The 23,424-nt window shown below is 49.7% G+C and overlaps 1 protein-coding gene across 6 annotated transcripts in view; it reads right to left on the bottom strand.

The window, feature by feature from the left end:
- Positions 1 to 8,779: 8,779 nt before the first annotated feature.
- Positions 8,780 to 23,424, bottom strand: part of CCDC136 (coiled-coil domain containing 136) — a 30,899-nt gene continuing 16,254 nt past the window's right edge. For 3 of the 6 annotated variants that reach the window (XM_023223472.1, XM_023223473.1, XM_023223474.1), the window contains 7 exons: positions 21,303 to 21,497; positions 20,576 to 20,803; positions 18,626 to 19,138; positions 18,008 to 18,229; positions 16,012 to 16,293; positions 15,011 to 15,328; positions 8,780 to 9,111 (listed from right to left, as the gene is read on the bottom strand). In XM_023223472.1, coding sequence (XP_023079240.1) covers positions 9,001 to 9,111; positions 15,011 to 15,328; positions 16,012 to 16,293; positions 18,008 to 18,229; positions 18,626 to 19,138; positions 20,576 to 20,803; positions 21,303 to 21,497 — 1,869 coding nt within the window. In that variant the 3' untranslated portion in view covers positions 8,780 to 9,000. Of the gene's footprint in view, positions 13,162 to 15,010; positions 15,329 to 16,011; positions 16,294 to 17,162; positions 17,748 to 18,007; positions 18,230 to 18,625; positions 19,139 to 20,575; positions 20,804 to 21,302; positions 21,498 to 23,424 lie in introns of those variants that run through there. The other 3 variants (XM_023223477.1, XM_023223475.1, XM_023223476.1) reach the window with 3 other exon arrangements.

The following is a 23,424-nucleotide window of genomic DNA, read 5'->3' as shown; positions in this document are numbered from 1 at the left end:
GCTGGCGCGGGCTGGGGGTGCGGCCGGGGCTAGGGCCGGGGTTGGGGCTGTCGGGGGCTGTAGGGCGCTGTCGGGGCGCGACCACGGAACTCGCTGCGCTGCGCTGCGCTCCTCTCCAACTTCTCTCGCGCCGGGGCTGGCGGGGCTCGGCGGGGCTCAGCTGGCCTCCTAGGTGCTCGGCCGCTCTCTGGCTCTCTCTCCCTCTGGGGGCGGAGCGGTGCTCGGGAAGTGCGGGCTGGGCCGGGGCGGGGGGTTTAAGAAGCCCCCGGGCCGCTGCCCCCCCGCCGCGCCCGCGGCCCCCGGGTCCACGTCAGAGCGCCGGCCTCCCAGGAATGCCGCCCGGCCCGCGGGTGGGGGCCGCGCCGGGCAGGACGCCCCGCCCCCGCCGCCCCTCCCCCGCGCCGCCCAAGCAGCGGGACAGGGTTGAGGGTGCCCACCCCCTGGGCCCCCGGTGCCGCCGCGCTGGAAGATGGCGGGGAGGGCCAACAGTTCTCCATCCACACCCCCAACACACCAAACTGTCAGGAATGAAATATGCTCCCTCCACACCTCGCACGGGCTAAAGAGGTAAATGGGGAAACTGAGGCCAGTGATTAGGGCAAAACCCACTGATCTGGTGTTGACAGAATTTTCTAGACTAGTTGGTGGCAGGCTGTTGATAGGACCTGCGAGGGCTGGCTCCTAGCCCAGGGCATTGTCCACCTGTGGACAGGGAAGGAAAGTGTGTGTGCTTGTGCAGAGAGGGCCTGAGAGGAAGCAGGGACCTTGCCCAGGCCAATGAAGGAGAATCCTGCGGGGGGTGGGGCAGGTGCCTCCCAGCCATTGCTTGACTTTACAAATAGAAAAGCCTCATGTGGGGCCCAAATCCAGAGTCCCAGGAGTAAAACTGGGTCCCCTGCCCCTGACTCAGTGTCCCTGTCAGCAGCCCGTTTGGCCTCATCACCTCAGAATGAAGCTGAGCTCAGGAAAAGGGCACCCAGTGACTCACACTGTGTGTCCCCCTCCCCCAAGTCTGACTCAACTGAGGTGGTAAGAGGGGAAGGAGAGACTCTTCCCCTATAGTGCCAGGGAGCCCCCTGGGCAATGTGCCCATTTGGGCCATGGGGCAGATCCTGCCAGGGAAAGGGTGGGTCAGCCAGGCTGAACCAGGGAGAGCCCCAGCCAGAGCAGCCAGAGGGAAATGTGACCAGGCAGGTGGGCAGGGCCAGGGTCAGAGTGGTCAGGGAGAGCCCAAGGGAGCCAGCTGGGATGCCCAGGCAAAGCTGTACTCAGGGCAAGCCAAAAGCTGGAGGCCTGGGGAACAGAACAGCAGGGAAACTGAGGCACCCAAACAGACCCTCTGGCCTGGGGTGAGGAGAAAGAGCTAGAGAACGTATTTCTTTTTCTTTTCTTTTCTTTCTTTCTTTTTTTTTTTTTTTTTTTTTTTTGAGATGGAGTTTCGCTCTTGTTACCCAGGCTGGAGTGCAATGGCATGATCGCTGCTCACCACAACCTCTGCCTCCCAGGTTCAAGCGATTCTCCTGCCTCAGCCTCCTGAGTAGCTGGGATTACAGGCATGCGCCACCACACCCAACTAATTTTGTATCTTTAGTAGAAACGGAGTTTCTCCATGTTGGTCAGGCTGGTCTCAAACTCGCAACCTCAGGTGATCCGCCCACCTCAGTCTCCCAAAGTGCTGGGATCACAGGCATGAGCCACCGTGCCCGGCCTAGAGAATGTATTTCTGTAAGGAGAAGATCCATTCTGCAACTCTGTAGCATACATGCAGCCATATCTCCCAGTTCCCCCTTTTTCAAGCCATGTGTCCTCAGCTTTCCCATCCTTCTAGACCCAGTTAGTCGAGCTGAGCTGGGTAGGAGGCCATATCTGAGCCTGAGAAGTTTCTTCAAGCCAGGGAACGGTCTGGGCCCTTTTAGGCACATCATTATATCTAATTCCTTTTCTACCCCTAGACCTGGTATAAAAGACAGGATAGTGAGCATCTTTGGGGGCTCTTTCCCCCAAGGGCCAATGAGGGCACCCCGTTATGGAGCTGAGGAAAAAGTTTCAGGGTTCTGTGGGGGGCAATGCTTATGATGACAGGGGTCTATGAATAATTTCTTTCTCTTCTCATTGAATGAAATTGCCTGGTCCTTAGGTAGGGAGGGGGATGAGTAGAGAAGGGACCAGAAAGGTTCCTTCTGTGCGTGGCTAGGGGTGGGGGGAGCTCTGGGGACCCTGATAGTGACAGGCGAGGTATAAATAGCCTGGGCCCTGCGGCTCATGTTCTGTCGGCTGCCTGTGACGAGGTGCTCAGGAATTCCACTCTCCTGTTGGCAACCCCTTCTCTCTATCTCTAGAACTCTCATTCTCCCCAAGCCACCTTCAACTCCTGGCTAAATCCACCCGTCAGGCACCAGTGCTGTCCATACACTTGAGAGGCTGAGCTCTGCTGTGGAGAGAGGCCCGGCTCCTAGGACACACAGCTGGGCCTCACAGGGGAACTGTGTATATACAAAGGCCGACTTCTGACAGCCAACCTGAGGTGCCAGGGGCTCAGGGTTCAGCAGTGCTGCCTCTGAAACCCTGGTGAGTAAACTGAGGCACAGATCTGAGAAAGGATGCATTCCTCTTTGAGCTGCTGGGGAGGAGAAAGGGTTAAGGTGAGTTTGCTTGGAGTTGACAGCCCCTTTACAGACCCTAATAGTCCACAGTCCTGTTTTGCAGGCATTATCTGAGGTCCCCCAGCCAACTAAGCACCTCTGTTCAGGTGGGAGAGGCTGGAGGAAGCCAGGGAGGGGAGAAGGAACTCCCAGTGTAGCTTCCCTTGCTTTCCCTCTGACTCATGAGCTCGCTCCAGGGGAGGTCAGTGTGCGGGCCCCAGGGGATCAAGTGAATGGTTGGCAGAGGAGGGTGCAGAGTGCCAAGGGATGATTCCCGTCACCCCCCCTCCAACCCCCGCAACTGTCCTCAGAAACTTGAGCCTGTTGCTCTCCAGGATAAATCGGGGCCTGACTCAGGCCCCAGCATCCAGTGACAATCAGCCTGACCCAGGCGCGGGCTGGTGACTCAGCCCTCAATATAGCCCATGAGCCCAGGCCCCCAGCCTGGCCAGCCAGGCTGGAACAGACCGTGCACAATGCTGGGCCTCGGCCTGCCAAGTAGGGCCCCCTCCCCGAGGAGCGCTGCCATGCTCCTCCCTAAGCCAGGCAGGGGCACACAGGGGCTTACAAGGGGTTTCATCAGCTGAGTATCTGGGCAGTGCTGGCTGGGGCCACAGGCCGTTTATAGCCCCCTGACTCACCACCCGCTGACCTATCTCAGGAGACCAGGTTGCCTGGCTCTTCACCTGGTCCTGCCTCTGCCATTGAGGGGCTCTATTCATTAGCCACCAATATTGGCCATATTTATCTTGGGCTGAGCTGAATCCAAGTGAGCGGGTATAATGTTTGAAAATATAATGTTTGAAAATACTGTTTTTCTGGAACCAGGGATATTTCCACAGTCACCTGTGATGATACTGGGCTGGCCAGGTCACAGCAGGCACTTTCAGTGATACTGATACTGACTGTGGCACTGACCCAGTTGCCAGGGACAGTGTGGTAGAGTGGAATGATCCATGGGCTGAATTCCAGCCTCTCTACTTCTAGCTCTATAACCTTGGGCAAGTAATGTAACTCTTTTGGGCCTGTTTTCTCATTTTTTTTTTTTTTTTTAATGTGTGAAAATGGAAGGAAATCACAAGAAAGATGATTAGCATGGTGCCTGGCATCTAATAGGTGATCCAAAACAGTTAGTTTGCTTCCTCTGATTATCTTAGAGACCAAGGGGTTCTGGTGAGAGAGGCCTTCCCCTGCAGCTCTGTGTCCACATCCCTGTGGGGGCCACTGCCTGGGTCTCCAGGTTGTTCCCCTCTCCCCTTCCCTGCAACCCAATATTCCCTCTGCCACAATCAGAACTGGCAGTACCTGTCATCTTTAGAGTCACCCACCCTGCCCCAAAAGCAGCTGGTCCTTGACAGGAGTGGCAGCGGGTGGCTACTCTACCTCTTGACCTGGAAAGGGAAACCAGAGAGGGCTGGACTGCAGGCAGCTTGCAGAAAGGAAGCAGTTATGCAGAGGGCAGCAGTGGGGAGAGATGGAGGCTCCTGAAGGTGCTTTGAGTCCCTGGTTCTAGCACACCTAGACCCAGGTGCATGCCTGCCTGTGGCTTCCAAGGCATACCCCTCCAGACTTAAGATCAATCCTTTTTTTTTTTTTTTTTTTTTGGTATAAATTTAGAGGGTACAAGTGCAGTTTTGATACATGGATATATTGTTTAGTGTGAAGTCTGGGCTTCTAGTGTAACATCACCCAAATAATGTACATTGTACCCATTAAGTAATTTCTCATTCCTCCCCTCGCCCCACCCCCACCGCTTCAAAGTCTCCAGTGTCCATCAGTTCACGTTCTGTGTCCCTGTGTACACATTATACACATTTTTTAACTCCATTTTTTTTTTTTTTTTTTAAAGAAGGAGTCTTGCTCTGTCACCCAGGCTGGAGTGCAGTGATGCGATCTCGGCTCACCGCAACCTCCGCCTCCCAGGTTCAAGCGATTCTCCTGCCTCAGCCTCCCGAGTAGCTGGGATTACAGGTGCCTGCCACCACGCCCGGCTAATTTTTTTTTTTTTGAGACGGAGTCTCGCTCTGTCGCCCGGGCTGGAGTGCAGTGGCAGGATCTCAGCTCACTGCAAGCTCCGCCTCCCGGGTTTACGCCATTCTCCTGCCTCAGCCTCCCGAGTAGCTGGGATTACAGGCGCCGGCCACCTCGCCCGGCTAGTTTTTTGTATTTTTTTAGTAGAGACGGGGTTTCACCGTGTTCGCCAGGATGGTCTCGATCTCCTGACCTCGTGATCCGCCCATCTCGGCCTCCCAAAGTGCTGGGATTACAGGCTTGAGCCACCGCGCCCGGCCTAATTTTTGTATTTTTAGTAGAGACAGGATTTCCCCATGTTGGCCAGGCTTGTCTTGAACTCCTGACCTTGTGATCCGCCCACCTCGGCCTCTCAAAGTGCTGGGATTACAGGCGTGAGCCACTGCACCCGACCTTAACTCCACTTATAAGTGAGAACATCCTACTGCATTTTTTAAAGCTAGCTTAAGTGAATGTTTCACATTCAGCAGGAAAGATTCCTCTTCAATACACCTGGGTAACAGTGTATTATTAAAACAAGGAGACAGAAAGTCCAAACCAAATGAAGAGAATGGGATTCTAAAATGAACACAGGGTCAGGTGTAGTGGCTCTCACCTGTAATCCCAGCACTTTGGGAGGCTGAGGCGGGCGATTCACTTGAGCTCAGGAGTTTAGACCAGCCTGGGCAACATGGCAAAACCCCACTCTGCAAAAAATACAAAAATTAGCTGTGCGTGGTGGTGAGCGCCTGTAGTCCCAGCTACTCTGGAAGCTGAGGTGGGAGGATGGCTTGAGCCTGGAAGGTGGAGGTTGCAGTGAGCTGAAATTGCACCACTGCACTCCAGCCTGGGCAACAGAGTCAGACCCTGTCTCAATCAATCAATCAATGACATGAACAGAGAAGGACATGTCCTAAAGGGAGGGGTTTTGTATTCTAAGCAAAAAGGTTGGAAAAGCAGGCCCACATTCCTGCCATTAGGCAGGCTCTAGGTTCAGGTCCCCTAGCTGGGGACCACCCTACTAGAACCTGACCTCTATCCTGGCTTGTAATTCCAGGTTAAATCAGTGATCTTTAGTGTCTTAGTCCATTTGGGCTGCTGTAACAAAATACTATAGACTGGGTGGTTTATAAACAATAAGAATTTATTTCTTACAATTCTGAGGCTGGGAAGTTTGAGATCAAGATGCCTGCAGATTCCATGTCTGGCGAAGGGCCTACTTCCTCACAGATGGCTGTAGGCTTTTTTTCTTTTTTTTTGAGATGGAGTTTCACTCTTGTTGCCCAGGCTAGAGTGCAATGGCAAGATCTCGGCTCACCATAACCTCTGCCTCCCAGGTTCAAGCGATTCTCCTGCCTCAGTCTCCCGAGTAGCTGGGATTATAGGCATGTGCCACCATGCCTGGCTAATTTTTTGTATTTTTAGTAGTGATGGGGTTTCTCCATGTTGGTCAGGCTGGTCTTGAACTCCTGACCTCAGGTGATCCGCCCGCCTTGGTCTTCCAAAGTGCTAGGATTACAAGCGTAACCCACTGCGCCTGGTCTGGTTGTAGTCTTACTGTAAACTTACATGGCAGAAAGGGCGAGGGATCTCTCTGAAGTCTCTTTAATGAGGGCTCTGATCCCACCCCTGAGGGCTCTGGTCTCATGACCTAATCACCTCCCAAAGCCCCCCTCCTAATATTATCACCTTAGGGATTAGGATTTCAACATACGAATTTGCAGAAACATGCGGACCATAGCTTTTGGCTGTAAGTCCTTTCCACCACCCATACCCATGTTCTTCAGTCAACTGGTGGCAGCAGTAAAGTGGGTAAATAGCAGTCTCACTACACTCAAAAACAAGCAGCCAGTGGCACCAGGTCGGTTGTGAAATAATTTCTTTAGGTTACAACCGAGAGCATACAATCTAATATAATTGACCAGGGTGGTGCCTCTCAAATCTTACTGTGCATACAAATCAACTGGGCATCTCATTAGAAATGCAGATTCTGCATCAGTAGGTCTGGGTTGGGGCCTGAGATCTGCCTTTCAAATAAGCTCCTGGGCAATGCTGATGCTGCTGATCTATGGGTCACATGGAGTAGCAAGGAGCTAGACTAGCCTAGGTCAGAACTGTCTTCAAAGAGGAGTCATTTAGAGCTGGGGTGCCCAACCCCCAGGCCATCGACCAATACTGTCAGGAACTGGGCCACACAGCATTAGGTGAGTGGTGGCTAGGCAAGCATTACCACCAGAGCTCTGCCTCTTGTCAGATCAGTGGCAGCATTAGATTCTCATAAGGAGCAGGAACCCTATTGTGAACTGCGCATGTGAGGGATCTAGGTCGCACACTCCTTACGAGAATCTAGCTAATGCCTGATGCTCTGAGGTGGGACAGTTTCATCCCGAAACCATCCCCACCCCCCCTCCATCTGTGGAAAAATTGGCTTCCATGAAACTGGTCCCTGGTGCCAAAAAGGTTGGGGACCGCTAATTTAGACAAAGGCAAAAGAGGCATGTGGCACTGTCTTCAATTTGCCTAGTTGCAGTCACGTTTCTAGGAGGCTAGTCACAATTTCAGCACTGGCCCCATGTCTGCTAAAATAGACTTTCAATTCAGCCGTGTCACTTCTCTGGGCTGAATACAACTTGAAAATCTCCTAATTCTAAATGTCCTTGCTACTCCCCATAGGTAAGAGCTAGAGAAGGAATGAATTCATTTAGCTTGGCAGTGCTACCACAGTATACACTCTGTACATGTTTCTTTGGACATTTGGTTGAATGGAACAAAGTCCTTTCGGGTGGGAGGGAGGAAAAAAGAGGGGTCCAAAGAAAGCCAGGAGTCATGGGGTCATTCTTTCCACTATGGCTTAAGAATATGCGTGGGGCTGGGCACTATGCCTCATGCCTGTAATCCCAGCACTTTGGCAGGCTGAGGCAGGAGGATTGCTTGAGCCCAGGAGTTTGAGACCAGCCTGGGCAAAATGGTGAAACCCTGTCTCTACAAAAAATACAAAATTTAGCTGGGCATGGTGGTGCATGCCTGTGGTCCCAGCTACTTGGGAGGCTGAAGTGGGAGGCGCTTGAGCTCAGGAGGTGGGGGTTGCAGTGAGCCAAGACGGTGCTACTGCACTCCAGCCTGGGTGACAGAGTGAGACCCTGTCTCAAAAAAAAAAAAAAAAAAAAAAAAAAGAAAGAAAGAAAAGAAAAGAAAAGAAAAGAAAAAGAGATAAAAAGAATACGCTTGGGGTCTTCTTTCGTATGGAAACATTCATGATGATAACCTCCAATCACAAAGGTTTCACAGGAATGAAGGTAAACAGGAACACACATCAACTACCCTCATCATTCTACTTGTCCCAATTAGATCCATCCTCAGGCTTCTGTCCTGCTCTAAGCTCCAGGAGGCTGAGCTTGAAAGATTACATCACCTGGGCACCTCTGCTCTTTGTCTTCCCATTGGGTTCAGCTGATGAGCTACCAGTAGAAAAGGTAGGGGGAATACATATCCCACTTCATCACGGCTCTGGTGGGGGCTGCACCCGCTGTGGCTGCCACTCCTGCCTGGGGCCCATTTTCAGAGCTCCAGATCTTGCTTCCTTTCCTTCCTGCTTCAGCCTGGGATGCTTTACACTGTTGCTAGTGCCTGGTACTTCACTATGTTTTGTTGCTTCTCCTAACTCTGCCTTTTGTACACAGTCCCTTCATTAAACTCTCTTCATGTAAAGCTTTGAGTGTGCCACCTGTTTACCGCCAGGACTCTGGCTAATTAAAGTCATCTCTGAGGGTGAATCCCTTGAGAAGTCACAAAGGCTAAGCCACGAAGGCACATACGTGGATCTTCTTAGGGCAGCCTTCTCATGTAGGTAGGTATGCACACAGAACCTAAGGGGAGGTCTCCCCAGCCCTTGTTCATTCCATTTCTCCATGCTCAGGTGAGCACCTCAGGATGGGTTCATGAGCACAGACCAACCCCTCTGTGAGTCAGTTGTCAGCACAAGGGGCCAGCCTCATTTCTGAGGTCATCTGCAGGGTGAGAAGCCGTATTTAGGAGTCAGACTCTTATGTGAGGTACTTGCCTAAAGGGGGACCGCTCTGTTCTGCTTATGTTGTGACGCATTTAGCAAACAAAAATCCACAGTCTCATGTAATTCAGTTGATATTTAATTACAAGGAACTCAGGTTCTTACACAAGGCAGGAGATGGGAGTCAGCCGCTCCCCACAAGCCTTTCCAGCCTGGGTGACTGAGGCTGAGGAGACGGGGACACATGGAACATATGGGGAGGGTTCTGGCACAGTGTGTCCTGCCCAAAGCTGAGGGTGGTGGCCACTGGGGATCTGCCCTCGCGCTGGCCAAGGTCTGCCATCACTCCATGAGGCAGAACTCTGACTCCTGCTGTCGCATGTTGGGTAACACATATAGAGCCACAGCTGCAATAGCCAAGAATACCATAGGCTTCCACAACCCAAACATGTTCTGTGGGACCAAAGAGAAACTGTGAGTGCCCAGCCTCCTGAACCCTGCCCTAAGCCAGAAATCACCTGCCTATGGGTGCCCAAGACACCTCAGGAACATTGTGGATCGGTCTCTTACCTCCTGGGTAATCAGTGGAGGCAAGTGATCTCTCAGTCCTGGCACCACTAGACATGTGGCCCAACACTGTACGCACCACCTTAGGTGACAGCCTGTATTCAGGCCTCCGTTTCTCCCCATGGGCTGAGAATACTAGCTCCCACGTAAAGAAGCAGACTCAGGGGCCAGACTTCCAAGTGGTTGCAATGAGAAAGGACTGAATGCCATGGCAATAAAGAGGAGGGTAAACCTGGCGCTTTGGGAAAAGCAGCAGCACCTCATTAGTTTCACTGCAGTGAAGTCAACTCAGAGTCAAGAGGATGGGGAAGGCGGAGTTAAGACTGAGGGGAAATGAAGCAAGTGCACCACGGAGTGCAGGTAAGTAGGAGGTTCTTAGGCAGACAAACTTTGACAGAGAATGACATTGGTTCAAGGAAATTTAAGGAAACCTGCCAGTGGGCCTGAGTCATTAAAACACTCCTAATCACCAGGTATGTTGACTGACTTCCTGGCACATGTGCTAGAGTATGCTGAGGCTTCCAGACACTGCCGGCCACTAGGGAACCCTGCTGATTCATGGGACAAGTGGCACCATCAGAAGATATCCAAAAAGCATCCATTAGGGAATATGAAAATCTTAGACAAGAAAATACATACTTGGGGAAATAGGTTTTATTTTTATTATTTTTTTGCTCTACTGCCTGAAAGGTAGAATTTGGATTTTGAGTCAGAGTCATAAGCTATAGCATAGGTAAGAGAAGGATGGTTCCAAGTAAAAATGGAATATAGCCCATTAATGCTAATAATGCATTTTCTCAGATGATAATTTATCTAAAAAGAGGATTTTAAGCCTGCTAAAGAGCAAGAAAATCTCCTGAGCTTGTAGAAAATAGCTACTAAGAACAACAGAAGATATGAAATGGAAAGCCAAGCAACGTTAGAGGTGGATATACAGAGTAATTCATGTAAGAAAACCAAGAGATGGGCTGATGGAGGAGGATCGCTTGATACCCGGAGTTCAAAGTTACAGTGAGCCATGATCGTGCCACTGCACTGGAGCCTCGGTGACAGAGTGAGACCCTGTCTCTAAAACCAAAAACAAAACTAAGAAGGGAGCTAGCTAGAAAAAAATATTGACATGGTCAGATGCTTCTATCCTAAAGTGCATTGCTAAGGATGTTAGTCTGGTGTTCTTAAAGGAGGGAGGAGCTGAAATCCTTAAATGTGACTGGTGTACCTCACACTGGGCAAAGGCAAGCTTCTGCATGGGATGGGGAAAGGGCCGGTGTGGGTGTCCCAAAGGGGTAAGTTGTGTCAAACTCTCCTTTTAAACTAGGTGAGCTAAGTGACAAATCACCAGAATCATGTTTTTGGATGTTGAGTTGTTTGACAGGATTTTCTATGATCTTTGCAGATAATATGCAGAAATAAGGGTAGGATGACAGTACAGTATGTTGAATGCAGGTAAGTGACCAATGAGCTGAATAAAAGAACTCCACGAGACGACACTCTAGAGGCTCTGTCCTCACTCTGTCCTCTGTAGATGAAGATAGGGAAGGTGGGCTTGCCACCCCTGTAGACGATGTGAAGGTGGCAGAGGAAGTGAGTATTTTAAAACCACAGGGTCAAGATTAAAAACACATACACACAGAACCTCATAAGGTAAGAACAATGAACTATAATAGGGAAGAATGGAAAATTCTGCCTTTGAAGCCTCAAAATCAAATGCAGGTACAGAATGGGGAAAGGACGCTTAGCATACACAATCTGCAGAGGGGCTCATAAACAACACATGAAATAAATTAATAATATATTAGTTACCTAAAGAGCTAATGTGATCTGAGGTTGCCTAAACAGAAGTGTGGTGTCTTCCTACTTGGGACCAACGAAGAGAAACTGCTCAAAATGAGAAGAGATGATAAGGGGAAGCAAGATTGGAATCTTATCTGTTGCTAATATTGAGTCCTTCTAAACTGATTCGCAGCTTCCTGGCTGTTTTACTTAACTTCTCTATGCCTTTGTTTAATCATATATAAAGTAATAATAGGAGTAGCTTCTTCACAGGGTTGTTGCAAGGATTAAATCAGTTAATATACCTAAGTGATTAGAACAGTGCCTAACACATAGGCTGCATTTTGTAAGTGTGTGCTCTTTTTATTAATGATGGGGTATTTTATAATTTATAGAATACTTTCATCTATTTTAACCCATCTGGTCCTGACAAAAACCTGTGAGGAGGGCAGAGGTTTGATCATCCTTTGTTTACATTTGAAGAAGCTGGAGCTCAGAATGTGCATTTTGCTCCCTGGGACAATGGCTGTCAATAGAGGCAGACTCAACCGAGTTCTTCTGACCGCCTGGCAGCCATGCTTTCTACCACACTGGGCTCCCTCAGGTCCTGGCTGCACAGTTGCATGTTGGGGCCTCCTGGAGCTCTGGGGATAACAGGCCCCACCAGTAGAACCCTTCACCAGCAGTTCTTCCTCTCCCCCTGATTGGGCCAGGCTGAGTCTGAGGTGGTGGAAGGCTGTGGCTGAATGCTTTGGGTCTCACCTGTAGTGCCTTAAGATTTCTGGCGGGGAGGGGGGGGGCACAGGGGAGAAAGAGTCATAGAGAGGGGTCCCATCACTAAAGCAGTTGTGGACCAGAGAGTAAAGGGAATACCTAAAGTCAAGAAGAAAGGTGGAAGCTTGAAGATGAGTAATAGGAAAGCTGGGGAGGGAGCAGGAGGAAGGACAGAAAAGGAAATGGAGAGAAGTGCCACCAACAAATGCTCCAGCTGCCACCCTGTGCATTAAGCTACATTCTGTTCACAGGAATATGAGAAGAGAGGGGAGTAGAGGGGGAGGCAGGGACAGCATGAGAAAGAAGCAACACAGGACTAGAGAGAATACCTTATGGGTTCCAGAAGGCAGGTGGAACCCCAGTCTTCCACCTTAGGCCGTAAGACCACATTCTCCCTCCTGAATTTGGTATCCTGTTGACAGCCTAGATTACATGTGTGGGAGCTGACTGGAAAGTGGCCAGAATAAATCAGTCTTAATTTCCTGAGAACACAGATCTCTGGCTAGTAGAAACTTTTCACTAATACCACATTCTCTCCAGAAAACCTAGCTTGGGAAGCCAATTACCATGGAATCTGACCCACAAAAGAGATAAACAGAGAACTAATAAAATTTCCCGGCATTCTGTTCTGATTTTTCTGGAGACTGGAAGTCCAGAAGCAGAGAACTGTTCAGTAGAAAGAGCAGAATACAGTAAGGGTTCAGTTCCGTTTCACCAAGCTTGACGGACCAACTTAGGTTGCCCTCCTACCAATGCCCCTGGGACGATCATGAGCCTCAGAGCTCTTCAGACCTCCTCTCTCTCCCAACGGAAGAGGGATTCCTTATTTTGCCATCCTGGGTAGCAACAGTAGTGAGAACTTGACTCTGGAGTTAAAGACAAAGAGAGTCCAGGCCAGCCTTGGAGACAAACATCAGCTCATCAGAAGTGGTCAGGCTAGCCATCACACAGAGGATGAGCGGGGAAAAAGTAGTCGTGAGGCAGCTTTGACAGTAGCAACCGAGCTGGGCTTAGCCAAGTTTTTCCCAGCCAAGGATTGAAACTCAAACCATGTCTCTGGCAAGCATTCCAACCTCCTATGCATTACGAAGACATGCTCAGAGATGTCACAGGCTTTGCAGTAGCCCAAGGAAAAGTCAGAACTAAAACAGACCTGAGCATCACCTATTGTAAAATAGCACAAGCAAGAAGCAAGCAGCTGGGAGAAAAGGGAAAGAGGAGAGGCCAGGGCAACCTGCACCCTCCCTCTATCCCTCAGAAGGAGAGGAAGCAATACCAGTACCTGCATTAGGACGACGTCTCAGCCCACCAGCACCAGAGCAAAGCCGAGATGACCACCAGGCCTACAAGAGGCAAGGAGAAGATGGGGGGATCGGGGGTAGGGGATGACTGCAACACACCAAAATGAGAAAGAAGCACGAGGAGAGACCAGGAGATGTGAGACATAAACACATGGATCCAACAGATAATGAAGATGAGAAAACAAAGGGAAAAGAGAAAGGAATCAAGAGGTTAAAAAACAGGTAAGCTAGAGTAGTTGCATGTCTTTTCTGCTGCCTGGGCCTTGGTTCTTTCCACCGGCAGTCTGTAGGAATTGCAAAATTGAATGGGTTAAGCAGCAGCTAGGTCCAAGCCAGGCGGTGAGTCCAGTTTTCTTTCTGTCTCATCATATACCTCTCATATCTTGTCAAGCAGGATGTATCTGCACCTAGACCTTTCTTGTGACGCTGCAGAGAGTAAACGGCTTCCTTAGTGGAGTAGGGCAGATACTTTTGCTAGGTTGCTCTAGGAAGAGCCAGTCTTCTACCAGGCCACCTGTCCCTTTGTTCTAGCCTGCTTTCCATCAAGTTTCTTAGTATTTTGGGCTCTTGTCCCTTTGATCCCCTAGGAATCTAATGATATCATTGTAAAACAACATGCACCAAAACAAACGGACAAGGGAGAAGGGCTAGTTCTTTCACTGCAACAGTCTTCCGGAGAGAAACTGCTTTTGCAAAGTGGTAATACGCATGCCCTAGAGCTGCCTGCAAAAGATGCAGGACCCACGGGGCAAAGGGATCTCTCCATATATAGAAACATAGAATGTATTTGAAGTAGAAAAGTCAGGTCTAGCTTTAGAAATGTGGCATCGAAGGTAAAGACATCTGTGAGGCTCTGAACCAGCACATGGTGGAATATGATGAGCTCAAGGAAACATGATAGTGGGAGGGGCTGCAGTGGCTCCGACTTTTCACATCTTAGGTAATGGTCCCCTGGCACAAGGTAAGCAGAGCACTGCACACTGGATCCTTAGCCAGTGCTGAAGACCCAATTGCCGGAAATTCCAGATATCCTCAGAGTTGACTGGACAAGAGGCTTTTTTCTTTACCTCTGTTTAGAACAGAAAGAACCTATAATGTAAGCTGAGGACTTACACAGTTAATACTCTAACTCTGTAGAGACTCTGGCCCTGAGTCAAGCCCAGGGCAAGAATTCAGTTGCTACATACCTGCAGAGATGTACCAGTTATTAAAATATGGAAGTACTTCTATATTGTTGGTAAGTTACCCCTGCCATTCCAGCATATATATCCCAGGATACCTCCACCCCAACCTCTCAGTGATCTAGCAACTGTAGGGCTAGGGATGGTCTCCTTGGACTAGTCTATGCTCCTACTGTACAGACGTGAAATATTTTCACTATCACTCTTGATCACTCCCAGGCCCCACCTTCATGTCCTGTGATACACAGAATCCAGGGGGCGACACAAGCCTACAAAGAAGAGATTATCCCGACACACCCCTAACAGCAACAACAAAGGTTAAACCTAACAGGGCACCATAGGAAAACCGGACTGAGTAACTTGCCCAGGCTGACAAAAATGGCCTGAAGTAGACTTCACACTGTCAATGTCCTTCCTGCAGTGCCGAAAGAGGGATGAGGGAACGCTCTCCACATAAGGAAGGTAACAAAGGCTACTATGTAAATGAAAGGACTCCAGGGACCCCACGTTGGTTCCCAGAAAAGGTGGTCATCGTGGGGTGGTTCCACAGCAAACGGGGCTGAGCCCGTGATTTCCTGCAGACAGACTGCTCTCGCCTCCCCCTTCTGCATCTCTACTTCCCCGAAGGGCCGTGCCTTACAGTGCGAGGCCTCCACTCCTGGAGGTGTCCATCCTTGGCAGGGCCACCCATTAACTCTGAAGTACCTGAGCCCAAGATCCCACTTCCCACTTGATCTAGCCTTTGGCTCTGGTTACCTTTTTGCTCTCGGAAAGTCTGAGGGGGTTGTTTTCTTCGGGACTTTCAAGGGAAGAGTCAACGTCATCTTCCTCCTCTTCACTGTTTTCTTCCTTCTCCTCTTGCTCTTTGTCCCCTTCATTTTCCTCCTGATCTTCTGTGGATTTAGCTTCCCCAGGATCTGCTGGCTCAGCAACTAGCTCATCCCCACACTGCTCCTTTGCTTCCTCTTTCACTTCCTTTTTTTCCTCTTTCATCTCCTCTTTCTTTTCCTCCTCTTTTGCTAGTCCATCTAATTTCCTCTGGCTGGCTTTGTAGTACAGCACCACCTCCAGACTCTGTGGGGTGGGAGTAGGGCAGGATGAGGGCTGCGTTACCTGTGAAGCTCCTACTCTCATGACAATGCTGTACTAGCTCCAGGAAACATGACTTCCAGCATGTCAGAGTGCAAAGGTGCAGCCCGGTGCTCTGGGACTGTGAGCCAATCCTCTGAGCATATGTAGAGGGCATCACACCTCACCTCTCAGGACCACTATGTCTGTTGGCCATTAAGCCATTTCAAACAGCTGCCAGAACTAAAGAGTCTTGGGTGTGCACCTAAATTGTTGCTTCCCACCCCTACAGCGACTCTTCTTTTACCCAATCCTCTTTCACTTATTAGTACACAACTACTTTGAACAAATTCCTCCCTCTTCATCTATTTGGTCCTTCTCTTGGGCATGTAACCCGGGAAGAACAGGGGCCCCAGCAAATGGGGCTGGGCGAACTGAAGGAGTTGTCCAGCCTAGGGGCTGTGGTCTTTTAGGGCTGCACCTCCCAATGTGAGCTGTGTTCCACTCTCCCCATAGCTTCACAGGAAAAGGGAGTACCCACTTTCCATTAAGATGGGAACCACTGTAGACACTTCAGAGATCCCAGAAGCTTCTCTACAAATCCTGGTTGAAAGGGTGGTGGAGACAATGCTTCTTCCCAGGATCTCCTCCTCCTTTCTGCTTATCTGGCTACCAAGGTTACTACTCACCTTTCTGGTCTCAAAGTCACTCTCAGAAGTATCCGAGCACGGCTTGATCACCTTTTTCATTTTAACCCCATTGGCATTCTTGTTCATGTTCTTATTAGCATTCTTTCCCCGGGCTTCTTTGACAACAGAGGGCCTCTTCTCCCTGAGCTGGCGGAGCTCCTCCTGGCAGCACTGCAGCTGCCCCTCCAGCTGCTCCTGCACTACCAGAAGCCGCCCCTGCTCATCCATGCTAGCCTGGTATTGCAGCTGCAGCTCTCGCAGCTTGGTCTGCAGTTCTTTGATCTGTTGGTAGTGGAGGGCCAGTTACCCAGAGTTGGCTAGTTATGCAACCAGTTGGCTGACCATGCAACCAACCTCAGCCCTGCTTGGGGATCACTGTCTCAGAAATCTCCCTGCTAAAGCCCATAGGAAGAGAAAATATTCAACTGTGGAAAATGAGCCACTCAAATAGTTTTACAAATAGCTTCTCCTAACTTGAGGCACCTGATGACGTACATCTAACAAGATGAAAAAAACGGCAGTGTGTGGTGGCTCACTTGCCATCCAGTGTAATCCCAGTACTTTGGGAGGCTGAGGTGGGTGGATCACTTGCGGTCAGGAGTTCGAGACCAGCCTGGCCAACAAGGTGAAATCCCATGTCTACTAAAAATACAAACATTCGCTGGGCTTAGTGGAGCGCACCTGTAGTCCCAGAAACTTGGGAGGCTGAGACAGGAGAATCGCTTGAACCCAGGAGGTGGAGGTTGCAGTGAGCTGAGATCGTGCCACTGAACTCCAGCCTGGCAACAGAGTGAGACTCTGTCTCAAAAAAAAATAAAAATAAAAATAAAGAAGGTCAAAACGATTTAAATGGTGTTTTCTACTGTGACTGGGGAATAACAACAGGGCTGCTATCAATTCTGAACCTCGGGGATTTATTAGATAGAATTCTTATTTTTTTGAGATGGAGTTTTGCTCTTGTTGCCCAGGCTGGAGTGCAATGGTGTGATCTTGGCTCACCGCAACCTCCGCCTCCTGGGTTCAAGCAGTTCTCCTGCCTCAGCCTCCTGAGTACTTCGCATTACAGGCAATGTGCCACCATGTCCAGCTAATTTTGTGTATTTTTAGTAGAGATGGGGTTTCTCCATGTTGGCCAAGCTGGTCTCGAACTCCTGACCTCAGGTGATCCACCCACCTTGGCCTCCCAAAGTGCTGGGATTACAGGGGCGAGCCACCGCACCTGGCCTAGAATTCTTTTCATAGGAACTCCTACTTCATCCAACCCATCTCTCTAACAGGAACAATTACTTAAAGAACTGTGTTGTACACTCCTGAAGTGTGTACTGGGCTCCTGCACCTCACCCTGGAAACAGAGGCAAGTCACATTCTGCTCCCTGATCTCGGGTTTTGTCTTCCTTGGCTGATGGCAGAACATGACCATCCCCTCAGTAGGGGCCAATACTAGCCAATCTGGACCCACGTGTTCGTTGCTCTCTGAATCTCTCCCGTGTGTATACAAAGAGACCCCCATTGGACTGTGAACCCCTGGCCAGACACAAGACTTCTGTCCCATTCCTAGGGGGTGCAGAGCACTCTTCTTGGCATTGTGAGAGATCCAAAAGGAGACATGTCCCTGTCCTTGAGCTGCTTACAATTTAGTTGGTGCTCCCAGTTGGTGCACCAGGAGACAAAGCAAATGCACACAAAGTGATGAAAGAAGATTGGCAAGTGCAAAAATACAGTTCTAAAGAAGTGGTCTAGAACACAAAGCAAAAGAGAGAACAGAAGTGGCAAAGAGAGAAAGAGAAATCATTTGATGAGTGGAGTCCTGATGACCAGTAAACCCCAGCTCCACGGGCACTTGGGAAATGTCATCAGGGATGGAGCAGACTGCCCAGCCTCTGAGGTGCATGCTCTCCCTGCTTTGTCCCTCTCTCTTTAGCCTCTCTGAAGTGGCCATGACCCCTCTGGCTCCAGGGGCTGCCAGAGGAAACCCTGCCTCCCTGACAGTGGTTACCTCATTCTTGTCGTTCTGGGGGGCCACGGGCTTTTCAAGGCATTCCATGCACTCCTTGAACTCCCTTTCACAGGCATCCAGCTCTTCCTTCAGGTCTTTCTGCTTGGCCAGTAACTTTTCCATCTGCTTTTGCAGCTGGCTGTGTTCCTCCTGGCTTATCTGGTACATGGCCTGCACCGTCTGCAGCTTGATCAGCACCTTTGCAACCATTTCCTCAAAGCGCTGCAGAGGGTGGGGGAGCAACAATAGCACCCTGAGGAGCACCTAAGCTCCGCCCCACTCTGCTGGGCCCTTCCCTGGATACCAAACAATGGCCACCAGGATCCAGAACTGACCACGGGGGAATACTATATTTACCCCCATTAAAGAGCACCATGGCTGTGGTGAGGAAATGGACTGAATCTTATGGGCCTCTGTCCAGATGGGAGCATCTCTCTACGAGAGGGCTGAGTGGGAGACCAGGCTGCCATGGGTAGAAGGCTTCGCTTACTTTCAGTAGTTCCCCAGGTCAGCTCTGACCCCGTTCCCACACTTCTTGTCCCTTCCCCTGGCGATGCACCTCTTAAAAAGACAAGAGTCCATCGTCCCCTGCCTGCCCTGTCACCTGGCAACCGTTACCTCCATGTCTTCAGGCTCAGCAGGTTCCTCGTCAGTGCAGCTGCTGACAAAACTCTTCTGGCAGGTGTCAGAGCTACTGGTGCTGCCGTAACTCTTCTTATAGGTAATGCTGCTGTCGCTGGTGGTGCAGTAACTCTTCCCATAGGCCTCACTGGCACTGGTGCTGCTGTCATAGCTCTTGAGAAAGCTCTCGCTGCTGGTCTGGGTGCTGGTATAACTCTTGTTATAGCTCTCATTGTCATCCACAGTGGTATCATAAGTCTTACGGCAGTTCTCATTGCTGGGGGCCATGCTACCATAGCTCTTCCCGTAGGACTCAAGGCTCATTTTTATAGAAGGGGACTGGACTTGAAGCAGCTGCATTTCTTCCAGGCAGAGCTGCAAGTCTGCCTGCAGTCTCTTCCGCTCCTCTAGGAGCCTCCCTTGCTCTTGCTGCAAGAGCTCCTGCTCCGCCTGACCGGCGTCATACAGCACCTGCAGGGCCTGCATCTGCTCCATGAGCAGCTTGGATTGCTGGGGGCAGGGGTGGGGAGACATTATCATTACTGTGACACTTCAGTCCTTCCAGCTGCACCTCTCCTGGTACAGATGTCTGAGAGCACACCTTAGAGAATGGCATGCCTACATTTCCACCTCACCCCGGCCTATGTCTCTGACTTAAACTACAGGTAACTGGCATGTATCAGTTTCTTGCTCATTTGGGAAAATATCCCCAGGGCAGATACTCCATAATTTCTGGGCTCCCATTTCAGCTGGTTTCTGCACTTTGGTACATCCCTGTCACCTTGGAGCAGTCCCGAGTGGGTTTCCAGAACACCCTGGCTCCCCATCACACCCTCTTCTCAGTCAGGTATACCTGTTATCCTGACCTTCAGGCTCAGTCTCCCTGCCCACCCCTAGTTCTAAAATCAGCCCAGCCTTGAACGCGGCAATATGAAGAACTGGAATCAAAATCTTACTATTAGTTCCTGTATCTCCTGCCCCAATTCTGAATCTGGCCTCTGGGCATGTTTCCCAGGCTCTCTGGGCCTGGCTTCTTGGCGCTGATGTCCAGGATGAGATCTGATCAGTTAAGGAAATATTTTATACCTGGTTCCCAGCTGTGTTACCCAGGCCTGCAGCCTGGACATCTGATGCCCCTGGAATATGATCCAGCCTCACAGTGTTGACTTCTGCTACTCCCTGGTTCAGAATAAGATCTGAATGAATAGATTCGGCCTAAACTGAAACTGTCTACCTGCCCCTCCTCGCCCACGCTGAGACCTCAGAACAACTTTAGCCCCCAACCCTGAATAGAATTGTATGGTGATCTCCATCTGTGTCACCTCATCGGTATGACCCCTTGCTGGTACTTGAGAGGCATCGATTTTCTGGTCTAACCCCTGTGATCTTGCTCTGTTATTGCCACCAAAGTTCCAATGAAGATACTGTGGTCAGTACTAAGAACCCCATATGCTAGGAATTCTTCTCTTGGAAATGAAAGGGCCCAAATTTGCCTCATAGATAACACCAAAGGTGATCGATTTTGATAACTGAGAACTGTACTTTTCCACTTAAGAAAAAGATGACATGTTTAGAGTCAGTCCAAAGGAATCCAAACAAACACCACACTGATACTATACATCTTACTGGGAATGAGTCAAATGATCCCATGACAGACTTTGGGTCATCCCAGCTCTGCCCTGAGTGCTCACAGTGCTTCAGCTGGGCACTGTGAATATCAATGTGATAAAGGATAATGGCATCTAGGTGAGGTCCTCAGGCCGTATCTAAAAGCCACCTCTTAATGGAGCCTGAGAGAGGTCACAGGTGGTAAAGGGCAGGGCTTTAGCCTTATCCTTACCCCTGGCCAAACAGGCCTTCCCAACTCTGACCCTTCGGCAGTGCCCACTCTCCCTGTCATGCTGCTGTGCTCAGGAGAACTGTCTCCCTACCTCTTGCTATGGTTACCTTGTTTCGATTACATTTTGAGGACTTAGCCAATTTGGAATCATCGGGATTCTCCAGCACTTCCTGGAAATGAGACTCTTTGAAACGTCGCAGCTCTTCGTGGATCTCTAATTGTTCTTTTAATACACAGTCCTGGTTCTGTATCAGCTTCTTCTGTTCCTCCTGCATGCCTTGGTAGAGCAGCTGCAGCTCACACAGGTCTTCTAACTTGGTGAGTAGCTCCTGACTCTGAGGCGGAGTAGAAGGAAGGAGGCAAGGGATTGTGGTGGTTACACAGAAAGTCCGATGCATCCTTGGTGCCTCATCCCCGCTGTGAACAATTCCCTGAAGAATCTCAGGGCTGGCTTCACAGAGCCCATCTGGGGACAGGGGGAGTCTTTCTATGGAGACCTGCTAAAAGTAGCAATGGTTTCTTACGTTGGGATATATTTTGTCGTTTACAAAGTGGTTTCAGGTGCATTTTCTCCAGATGGACTAAATATCTAAATATAAACTGCTGCACAGATTCCAGAGTATAAAAGGTATTTTAAGATTTAAAGCCCTTGTAAGAAAAACTCTAATTGGCTCTGTGGAGCTTTTTGGTTTGGGGAGAGTGGTGAGAAAGTAAGGAGTCGTTGGTAAAAAGAAGAAAAACTTCAACCTCCACCCTTTTATTTTTCCCTAGTCACACAGGGAAGCTTCTCAGAGCAGCTTCCCCACAGTTAGCAGCTGCCTCTGGCGGAGTTACCTTGAGTAAGAGGCCACTCTTGGGCAGTGGCAGTGTGAGCCTGTGCAGCTCTTCCTGCAGCTGGCCCTGCTCCTCCTGCATCCTCCTCTGGTCCTCCAGGAGCTCACACTGCTCCATCTGCAGCTGCCCCATCTCCTTCTGGCTGGCCTTGTACTTTTCCTGCAATTCTGTCAGTCTGGACAGCAGTGTGTCACACTGTGGGTGGGGGCGGGTGTGGAGGGGGTGGTTACTCTGTAAGGTAAGCTTCCTGGCTAACAGAGCACTTCTGCGCTCTCCTGCCTCTTGTGATTCTCTCCCTGTGCGGTCACCTTGGACTGGTCACCCCAAGCCACAATGCACCCTGGCTGTTTAGATACCGATTGGGGATCCCCCGCAGGCTGCTCTTTCAGAGCATGTTGCTCTAGACTGGTGGCTGGCCTTGCCCTAAACTTCTACCATTCCTTTCTGGGGGCAGTTTGATGGCGAATACTATCAATGCCCCTTCCTATTCTCTGGCCCTTTCCTTTGGTGTATACACCATATTCCCACCCTGCTGGGAACTCTTAGCTCCTGTTATTCTCATTAACCCCAGTTGTTTTTGAATGCAATTTCACTCCTTACTAATAAGGACTTAATTTCACCCTAATTTTTCCCATTTTTGCTTTCCTAATTCTCTCTTTATATCTTTAGAATGTATGCGCTATTGCCGAATTTGGATTGAGAAGTCTAAATCATCCCATTTCCAAAAACCCAAATTTTCCAATATCAGACAGATCTCAATGCTGTTTTATGGCTAGAGAAAAAAACAGGTGCTGTCTGCCAGCATGCTTCTCCTTTCCCATTGTTTTTCCCATTAGGGGAAGAGGTGACGAGCAAGTCACGGATCTCCTGGGCTCCTAAATTGAGTAGAAGTGGAAAAAGGAGGAAACGTGAGCCTGGATATAGAAAGGCAAAGAGACTGTTGAGGTAGCCCAAATAACCTTCCCAGTCCTCTGTCTCCTGAAGGCCTTTCCCCAGGGACAGGAACTACTGAGTTTTCTGGCAGAATGTGACCAGCTCCACCATCTTTAGAGACTCTTGGGCCTTTTCTCCAACATGCTTCAACACCTTTCCACTTCCCATCAGTAATCAGGAGCTGAAAGTGCTCAACAGGATAAATGATAACGGCTTGCATTTTATACACTATGGAAAAGAAAAAAAATGAATAAGGCCTTATTTATCACTATCAGGATTTACTACTAAAAGGAAGTGAGATAAGAGTAGTATTCGCTTCCATTTAAAGAGTAGTATTCGCTTCCATTTAAAGAGGGCACAATTCAACCTTCAACAATTTAATTACTGGCAGGGCATGGCAGCTCATGCCTGTAATCGAAGCTTGGGAGGCCGAGGCAGGTGGATTACCTGAGGTCAGGAGTTCGAGACCAGCCTGACCAACATGGTGAAACCCTGTCTCAACTAAAAATACAAAAATTAGCCAGGCACGGTGGCATGTGCCTGTAGTCCCAGCTACTCGGGAGGCTGAGACAGGAAAATCGCTTGAAACCAGGAGGCAGAGGCTGCAGTGAGCTGAGATCGTGTCACTGTACTCCAGCCTGGGCGACAGAGTGAGACTCTGTTTCAACAACAACAACAACAACAAAGAATTTAACTACTTCAAAGTCACAGAATAAATCCTGAAAGAGCCTAGGTCCTTCTCTTGCCTAGTCAGCGCTCTGGGCACAAGACTGTACCCCCTTATAAGAGCATTTGCAATCTGACCCAGAAAACTGGCCCCTTTCTCTAGTTCCAACAATAATAGTTGTGTAATGGGTCCATGTATATGTTCCTCTCCATGAATGATTAGTTATCACTACAGTTCTAACACCATTGTATGGATATTCCATTGTCTACATACATGGAATCATGTGTAAAACCTTCAGGGGTTCAGACTGGGATCCAAAGGTATTGATCCTACTGAGCTGTGGCTCTGGCTCAAAGTCAAGGTCAGGGCAAACTGTTCTGAAGTTAGCAGCATGTGGCCCTGCCTCTGCTTCCTGCCTAGGAAGCCCATCAAGCCCTTCGATTGGGTGCCTTCACCTTTTGCCTCTGTACCTCCTCTCTCTGGAGCAAGTGCCCAGGAGCTGTCACCTCTCTGAACGACAAT

The sequence above is a fragment of the Piliocolobus tephrosceles genome, chromosome 8 (genome assembly GCF_002776525.5).
Source record: "Piliocolobus tephrosceles isolate RC106 chromosome 8, ASM277652v3, whole genome shotgun sequence".
Taxonomy (NCBI): domain Eukaryota; kingdom Metazoa; phylum Chordata; class Mammalia; order Primates; family Cercopithecidae; genus Piliocolobus; species Piliocolobus tephrosceles.
Note: the sequence above shows the minus strand (reverse complement) of the source record. Positions and strands in the feature narration are given on the sequence as shown.